Below are 9815 nucleotides of genomic sequence, written 5' to 3'. Positions count from 1 at the left end.
TCAATGCTCATAAAAGCTGTCATTACTATCAGTTCGACGCTACAAATTTTGGTTTTCGTTTTGGGGTCTATTTTAAAGCATTTCATTCTCTATGAAATGTATTACGATAACTATATGCTTATTTATGAACTAATCCCCTAGCCAAAGGTCACATCAAATATTTATAAAAGTCTACATAAAACGTAAAACCTTTAAGTCATGTGACAGTTCAGCCCCGGTGTAAGCTCGTAATTGTAGTACGCAAAGGCCCTTTCTCTTGATGCGTTTGTATGTGAACTGATGGCTTACAAAACTACATTTCCCAACACTCCTTGCAGCAACGGCCCTCGGCTTGCATCCTGTCCGGAGAAGATAGCGGGTGGCTACAGATCTCATCCAAAGCTGAGGCGTCTGTATTTCCTAATTAAATCAATTAAACATTCATCAGAATAAGTCCGACAACCGCGAACGATAAAAACCGAGCACGATGGTAAGTGTAAAAGCAATTTTTATAGCTTTTTCAGATGATATTTGTCGGAGTGGTTGGAGTGTCAGTTCTTATCAGCTAACATGCTAGTGTAAAATATGCCGATTATAATTGCACCACCAAGGTCATAAATCAAAATATTCAGACTTATAAATTAACTATATCATCCAGGATGAAAAACAAATATTAGTCAGGCTGTCATTACAATAATGCGTATCAGAGTAGAAATAACGCTGATATAATGAAGCCAAATGTTCATGGCTAACCTTAGTTATTTGATGCTAGCCCTGTATTTAACGTTTATAGTATATAATAATTCATTTCTAAAGGCGTTTCAACAAGAATCTTGCTGCACACTGGTTTGTCTAAACTGATTGTCATAATGCCCACTAACATTACAAGCAAGCACGTGACATGTCAGGTTTAAATTGAGGTAAAATTGGCACAGTCGCTTATTATTGAACAGTGACAACTTGTGACACGATCTCTATGATATTGTTTACCACATTACTTTGAATATCTGGTCTGAAATTGCATGTAAATATGACTTCAAAACAACATTAGCACTTTTTAATAGACTGTGAACGATGTTGTACTTTGATAGCCATTACCTGCTAATATGGTTTTCTTATCTAGAATTTGCAAAGAATACTCTCTTGAAATTATATTAATATCAGGGAATATTAATATTATTAAGGAAAAACTCTAAATATGTGAGAAAATAAAACCAACTTTACCCCAATAAGGTTTATGTTTCCTCCGCTTTACCGACTGATTTACTAATTGTTACTATTTTACTGTTTATTTCCAGATCCGCTTTATCCTCATCCAGAATCGGGCAGGGAAAACCAGGCTGGCCAAGTGGTACATGCAGTTTGATGACGACGAGAAGCAGAAGCTGATTGAAGAGGTTCATGCTGTAGTGACAGTCCGTGATGCCAAACACACCAACTTTGTTGAGGTAAAACACTCGCTTTTAACATTTGACACTCACGGTGGTTCTTTGTGCAAGTGCAACTGTGGTGCAAATTTTGTTTGTTAAATGAGTCCTCAGTTAAATGAAACCGAACACCTCAGTTTAGTTAAAAAAGCGTTTACCATAATGGAGTTATGACGTCTATGATTATGACGTCATCTTGTAGGCCAATTGAATGCTAGCATAAAACGGGTTCTCTCGATAAAATCCCCATAGGATTTTCCCATAGGCTTTTCGAAGATTGCAAATAATAAGCTTTGTATTCAAACGATGTTCATTACACTTACACGTTTTGTCCAGCCGGATAATCCTCACATGAAAATACAACTTTTAGCACTTTTGGATCTTAAATGCAAACGCAAGAACTGAAAAGCTAACATTAGGCTATAAACAGACTACAGTGCCTTCGGGGCGCTCGCCTGTGACGTCAGCACCACCCTGCTACAGACAACTTTTCAAGCATATTTTTAGAAACCCAGTTAATGGCAAAGATTTGCTCTCTCGGTTTAATTTAGTATAATCCATGCTATATATTATAAACAAATACAAATATACTAAAACAAATCTGTATATAAACCTACGTGCCTTCTGGATAGTTTTTTTTTTATGTACAAAATACAGTTGTTTTACGGTTGTTGTAAAAGTTTTAAAACATACTATATGTTTTATCAATGTGCCTACATAGTATTATCATAAGACATATTTAAATAAGTGTATCATGTGCGTGCATACAGCATCCTGCAAGTTCCATCATGGATGGAGAACAACATTTAATATTCTATAAGTACAGCGAAAAGCAGCCCATGGAGTCACCTATGCTATACATTTTTAGGAGGAGTGCAAATATTGCAGTTATGACAGAGTGAAATGTGTCCAGATGAGGAAAAAACTGATGAAAAATCAGTTGATCAATTTAAAATGACAGTTAATATTTATGTATTTCTACAAAGTTATTTACACATTTGCATTACTGAGAGAGGGAAAGAGACAGGCTGTACTGGTAAGCAGTAGCTTCATAAAATCATTAAATTCAAATAATGATCAGCAAATTAATCTTTCATGACGGTCTCTACAAGTGAAGGAATTATCGACAGACAATATGAATTCCAAAAAAAAAAAAAAAAATTTAAAGAAGCGTAACCGATGTAAAAAATAAATGAATAAATCAAGAATGGGATGTAACTATTGTGTTTTATGTTGTAGAATAAAACATGAAAGTATCTTGAGTTTGTTATTTAAGCGATTTAATCGAAATCCCATTTAAAAAAAACGTTGACTTTGGGATGAGGGAACCAGAACTGATAAAATGCTAACTCGTTTCCGGGGTTTTGCAAACATATTTAGGTTATAGTTCCTCCACTCTATAACAAGTCTTTGGTTGCTGTTACTTGGTCAAATAGGCAGATGCCAAATGCAAACAAAATGGCAGCATATTTCTGTAGTTTTCAAGTACCAATCATTGCAATTTTAGGAGGCAGTTGTGTTCTGTACACACAAGATTTTATAATTATGTGAATTCATGACCATATTTAAATGCAGTTTCTCTCCTGAAACATTACAGCGTGTACATGACCATGAAGTGTAACTAAGGCCGCATTTACGCTGCACTGTTCAAGTGACCCAATTCCGATTTTTTTTTTTCCGATGTACATGTAAGCAGGAACAAATCACATGGATTCCGATTTAATCAAATCAGATGCAGGCCTTGTTCGTATGCGGAAATTTATCCGATATGAATCGGATCTGTGCCCTCGTGTCTGCAGTGTAAGCAGGTAGATCGAGTCGCGCATAATTAAAAACCATAGCGAATGACATCAAGTCTGATGCTTTTATTTCAGAACAGACTTCAGCAGAGTCGCAAACCTTAAACCTCACACGCGAAGACTAAAACAGCTTTTATATTGTCATATAGCACAGGTATTTAAGCATGTGAACGAGAGCGAGAGATTGCAATGTCCGCAACGTAAACTAATATAAAACTAGTGCATACATCACGTGCATAAATCACGCCATGGACATTACATTACGATGCCTAAAGGTTTTAAAAAGGCCTCTATATCAAAAGAAGATGGACAAATGAGAACCTTTCTGTCATAAACTATTGTAAAACAGCTTGTCAAAGGCTGCGAACAGATTACATACAGGAATAAAGAAAAGATCGCTCTTTAATTATCAGCTGTCAGTCAGTCGCTCTTTATTTATTTATTTTTTTTTTTTTTTCTTGGTCATTGGGCCTTTGCCGTGTGCTGTGTAAATGCAGAAGATCGGATACGAGTCACTTTTAAAAGATGATGTAAGCAAGTCATCAAAAAAATCGGATACAGTCACAAAATCGAAATTGAGCATCAAGATCTGCAGTGTAAATGCAGCCTAAGTAGTTGGGTTCTGGAAGTAAAAAAAAAAACAATTATAAGCATGTTGGCTTTTATAATAACTTGTGAACACTTAAAGACAGACCTGTGAAGAAGGATGAGGTTTTTAGAATTTGCTTTTGTTGAAAGCATCTCTTGATGTTGTTTTTAAAATAGCCTTGTTTAGCACCTAAATTTATGTTGAAAAACTACATTAGTCATGACTTTAAATGAAACTTTTAAAAATTCTTTCTCTAATTAAAGCAATTAGGTGGACAGTCTGGTACCTTTGTGTTTTTTCATCATGTTTTTTGTCTTAAAAAAAGTGATTGTACTACCTCATAGCTGGTTATGGTTAATAGAGCTTGAAAACAAGACCTTTTATAAAAAAAAAATTCTCTATAGGAAAAATAAATTGTATAAAAAAAACCCACAAAAAATTACCAATATGGCCAGTGTTGCCATATTGGGCACGCCTACATCTGGCAACACTGGTCGTAGCTAATGTACCTTATTGTGAAAAGATCATTAAAATAAATCTTAAATAATTTGTATAAGTTTCTCTTTAGGTTGAAAATTTGTTTCTAAATTGTTATATTTACTTTATCTATGCTTCCTCGTAAGGGGATCCTCATTTTGGCTACATGCAGAGAAAATAAAAAGTATCCAAACAATTAAAATAATATTATGTCATGCTGAAATGATAGTGTCTGTAGTGCCAGCTATTCAATTTTACCATTTATGATTCTAATCCTTATTCGATTTTTATAAACATCACACTTCATATCATTTTAAAGGCCTTAGGCAGGAATTGTTTACATTTGTGGTCAAATGGTGCCTATGTATTGGTCTTAAACATTATATGCTATTTTTCCTCTGCAGTTCAGAAACTTCAAGATCATTTACAGGCGGTATGCTGGCCTGTACTTCTGCATCTGCGTGGATGTGACGGATAATAACCTGGCATACCTGGAAGCTATTCACAACTTTGTTGAGGTAAATTTTACAAAAGCCAGATTTAACTCAATTTACATTGTAACTCTTTGGGATGCTTGATTCCGATTGGCTGATGAATATTGTAGTGTTTGGGATTATTTTCAGATAAACGCACAGCTAAAGTAGTTTCAGCTGGGAATTGACCAAAGTTTGATCACAATGTGTGAACTATCTAAGATACGATCTGAGAGAACTCGGCGAGTTTTAGGGTGCATAAATAAACACGTTGGTCTCTATAGACTGCTTTCTTCTCTTTCATTTTTTTGACATTTACAGTTTTTTCACTGACATAACATTAGTCCTCTTTTAAATCTGCTTCTATGTTGATGCATAGGCGTTTGTAGCTCCTCCCTCTTTTGAGAAGAGCACAATCTCATTAGAATTTAAATCGACAGTCAACAAAACCGTACAATTTGGATCAAAGCCTAAAAGGGAAAGTTTCAAAACTAGTTCTAAAACATATTTTCTGTGGTATTTTAAGCTGAAACGTCACATACACACTCTAGAGCAGGGCTGGGCAAACTCGGTCATGGAGGGCCAGTGCCCTGCACAGTTTAGTTCCAACTCTAATCAAACACACCTGCTTATAGATTTCTAGTGATCTTGAAGACACTGACTACATTTACATGGACCTCAATAATTCGATTTTAATGCGATTAAGACTCTGATTAAGCTGATTAACCATGTAAACAGCTATTTTTTTTCATTAATTTAATCAGATTAAGGTCATAATCGAACTAAAGGGAAATCGAATTAAGAAGTGGGGAGTATGCCGATTTTAGTCGCATTATTAAAGTGCATTACAGACATGTAAACACCTTAATCAAACTATTACCATCATGTAGGGCTTTTCACTGCATTTTGCGGCAGGATAGTCCTCCACCCCCCTCCCCCCCTTGTTTGTCATGGGGGGCATGCCCGAATGAAAGTCAAAAGTGCCAAACCGCAGTTAAAGTCAACAAATTAATAATGAAACACCCGAAATTACATGAAACTCCGGAGGAAATGCGGATAGCGCGGTGATGCAATGACGTTAATCTAATTATGTGCTATAACATGTAAAACAGGATCATGAAAGAAACATTAAAAAAGCAACTCATGTAAACGACTTAATCTTATTATTGTCTTAATTAGATTAAGGCAAATATTCCAATTACTGATGTCCATGTAAACATAGTCACTGATTAGCATGTTCAGGTGTATTTGTTTAGTGTTGGAGCTAAACTGTGCAGGACACTGGCCCTCCAGGACCGAGTATGTCCACCCCTGCTCTAGAGACATCAGAGACTTATTTTACATCCTGTAAAAAGGGGCATAATAGATCCCCTTTAAGTGTGGTAACCATGGTTTAAATGAAATAAGTCACATGTAAGTCACATGTGCATTATTTTCTAATAATTCAACAACCCATCCTCTCTCATTTCTTATTAAAAGTGTAATCTTGCTGATTCTACCCTCAACCCACTTTGTGTGTGTTTAGAAAGCATAGATTGAGGCGTGGGATTCTGCTGCATCTCTTGAGATCATGAGAGTTATGTATATGTATGGACTCCATTTGGCTCGCGTCTAATAAAATCATTACCTAATGTGTTTTGCATTCAATTGAGCAGTTAAATGGTGCAATCAGCACACTTCCTGAGCACTAAATTGATTTATGCTGCACAGAATCCGTAATTAAAAATCACTCTTCTATGGACTTTTATGTAGCGTAATCAAATGAGATATGCAGACTCTTAAGGGAAGTTTAAGTTGCTAGCTTTAAAACGTCAGGAAATGAACTTTAATGAAGGCCATTAATGTGCTGTATGATAAATTAATGTGGTCTGAAAGTGATTGCCTGCTCGCTCTCCTACAAATATTAACATAACCAAGTTCCTGGTCATTAAAAGAAACGTTGTTAATTAGGTCTGGTTGACATGTCTTCTAAAACAATCTTGATATGTATAATATATATTCTTTTCTCTGTAATGGCTTTAAAATTTCATACACTACCTGACAAAAGTCTTGTCGTCGATCCCAGATGTAAGAGCAACAAATAATAACTTGACGTATAGTTCTAGTTGACTTCTAATCATTTGGAAAAGTGGCAGAAGGTAGATTTTTACGATAAATCATCTGTTGACCTTACTGTCCTAATTAAATCATTAAAAATCAAATCATGATCATATTTTATTTTGGTAAAATAAGCGAAATCTAAAGGCCTTTCCCTTTCATATAAGCCACTTCTGATACCAAATGATTGACAAGGCGTCAAGTTATTATCTGTTGTTCCTGAAAGTTGTATAGGTGACCAGACTTTTGTCTGAACTTCCGAACTTCCAATCAGAAGCTTCTGTTATCAAGCAAATTCAGAATAGTTATCAGCAGAATTAAAATGCATTCCACATTTTATCTTGTTTTACGGTATATAAATTAGCATTTTGTTTTTTGCAAGTAATTTTTTGGCTGTCTTTTAATTTATTTTTTAAATTTTTATGGTTTTAAATACATTTTAGCATTAATTGATTTAATTGTTCAGTTTATTGAGAGTTTGACAAAATACATAAATTTCAAATTTTTTTTTTACAAATTTAATTTATATTAAAATCGAAACGTGGATTCACACTTGTGTAATTATTTCTTCAAAATAGTATTATTAAACATTATAATTTTAAGTTTGTATATTCTATAGTGCAACAGTAATATTTCTTTCATAGTCAAGTTGACCCAAACCTCTATTTGAAGGGTAAGGTGCTGTTGAAGTAAATTTCAAAGCATCTTTGGAGATGAAGTTCATGTGTCCGGGTTTCATTTAGAGACAAGACATAAGAAAACACCACCAATTTCAAGCAAACCATGCTATTCATTCACATACAGTATTTGAATAGTTTAGTTTATTTAATAATTTTTTTTTCTGTTTTTGTGAAACTTTGGTTAACAATGGCTGTTTATAAATGGGCTATATGAATAAAATTTTAATATAATAAAAAAGAAAACAGGGTCACATAGTGATGTAGTTAATCTATTTTTGATTTATCCTCCCGCAATTTGCAAAGTTCTTTGACCTTTTACCTTATATGGCAAAGGTATATATGGCAATGTTTAACTGTTTGGCTCAATAAAGAATGGATTCTTCCACTGGTGATTTACAATTTATTTGAGTGCAGAATTCACACACATCTCTGGAAAATTGATCTGTAAGAGCCTTTATAAAGAAAAACAGAAATGAATAAACATGAAAACCAAATACAAATAAACAAACATCACTTAAATTCAATATACAAAGCAAACTCAATACAACAAACACAATGAAATATGAAGTGTCCGAACCTTCTCCGATTCAAACACGAGCCTTGCAGACCTCATAGCTGGGACGATGTGACCATGTGCGATCTTCTTCCATCTATCCATTTATATAAAGTAATCACAATTCAAAATAAGACTTCCTTTTCACACTAAAAACTTCTGCAACACAAATTAAACTAAATACCATAATTATAAAAAATATATACATTTGACAAACAAAATAATATTAATTATAATAAAATCAATACTAATTTGTATATTGTAGATTAACACAAGTAACATAATTTAGTCCTTAATACTGTTTATTCCTAAGCTCTAGCAGAGATAACTAAATGACAGAATAATAATAATAATATATATTATTGAATTATATAATTTTGTTATCTGTATAATAATATTGTATATATTGTCTAAGTGCATCAGCCTAGCTGGAAATATTTCCAATCTAAAAACAATGTAGTGTAACCCACACATCATTAGTAAATGAGCATTAGTGAGAGCTCTCTCCAGGTAAATCCATAAGCAGCACTGTGGGACAGTTGTATTGGTGTAGTTTTTACTGTGGAATGTGGCCGTGAGGGAAAGCAGCGGCCAGGAGTTCAAGAACACTGTGACATGGAATTCTGGGACTTCCTTTGACCCTCACTGTAAACTACTCCCCCAACACCACCACTGGCCCAAACCAGCCCACATACTAAAAGCAAATGGACTACAAACAAACAGATGCCTGGGTCACAACCCAAAAAAACAGCCAGCTGATTCTTCTGCTGCTCATTACTAAAGTGAATGACGCCACTGATGCATGATTTTCTCTTTCTCCACAGGTTCTTAATGAGTATTTCCACAATGTGTGTGAATTAGATCTGGTCTTCAATTTCTACAAGGTAAGCGAAGGACATGCTTTAAATCAAAGCTAAAATATCCCAGTACTATATTGATTAGGGCTGCACAATATATCATTTTAGCATTAATATTGCAATGTGTGTATCTGCTATAGTCACATCACCGGATCTGAAATGTCATGTTGGGATAAATTAAGCTTGACCTAATGTAATAGTATGAAATACTTTCATTTTAATGCATTTTTAAGCCCTGTGACTGTAAGATTTTAAACAAATTTAAACCATTTGGGCACAAGAAGTTCTAAATATCCACTGAAAACTATGAAGCGCTGTTTATTTCCATTGAATCTTTGTTCTATTGTGCTTTTATTTTATTTGGTATATTTTTGTATAATTTTGTATATTTTATGCAGATGCACTCCCCTAAAAATGTAAATACTTTCCAAATAGAGTTACTCAAGTCATCTTGGGAAATTATATGGAGATTGCAATTAGGGGTGTAAGGCATCACAACCCTTGGTTTGGAAAACAAGTGACCCGCGGATTGATATATAAGAAGTTGTGAGTGGTGGTGGGTTTCTTAGGTTATTAAAGGTGTTTTCTGTCACTTGACTACTTATTTAGCTTGCATTAATACATTCACTGTAAGCTGCACGATTAATCATTAAAAGATCGGGATCTCAACAACCACACAACATAAATTATAAATGACGGTGATTTGCGTGTTTATGAATCCATTCAAATCTGTTTGAAAAAATGCAAAAATCAAGAACAGTGAAATAATACAGAAGTACTGGGAACAGTTTATAGTTTATATATAACCACTGATGTTTATGGTAAAGATTAAAGTTGCGTTTAATTTGATGCTCAAAAATGAAAGTTGTAGGCAGCAATTACAT

At 34.3% G+C, this 9815-nt stretch overlaps 1 protein-coding gene across 1 annotated transcript in view; it reads left to right on the top strand.

Annotated features, from left to right (window-relative positions):
• Window positions 1–322: 322 nt before the first annotated feature.
• Window positions 323–9815, top strand: part of ap2s1 (adaptor related protein complex 2 subunit sigma 1) — a 17891-nt gene continuing 8398 nt past the window's right edge. The window contains exons 1-4 of the mRNA XM_056473808.1: window positions 323–469; window positions 1278–1427; window positions 4676–4789; window positions 8899–8958. Coding sequence (XP_056329783.1) covers window positions 467–469; window positions 1278–1427; window positions 4676–4789; window positions 8899–8958 — 327 coding nt within the window. The 5' untranslated portion in view covers window positions 323–466. The remainder of the gene's footprint in view (window positions 470–1277; window positions 1428–4675; window positions 4790–8898; window positions 8959–9815) is intronic.

Source organism: Danio aesculapii, chromosome 15 (assembly GCF_903798145.1).
Source record: "Danio aesculapii chromosome 15, fDanAes4.1, whole genome shotgun sequence".
Lineage (NCBI taxonomy): Eukaryota > Metazoa > Chordata > Actinopteri > Cypriniformes > Danionidae > Danio > Danio aesculapii.
The sequence above is the reverse complement of the archived record's forward strand: the minus strand, read 5'-3'. Positions and strand labels throughout refer to the sequence as shown.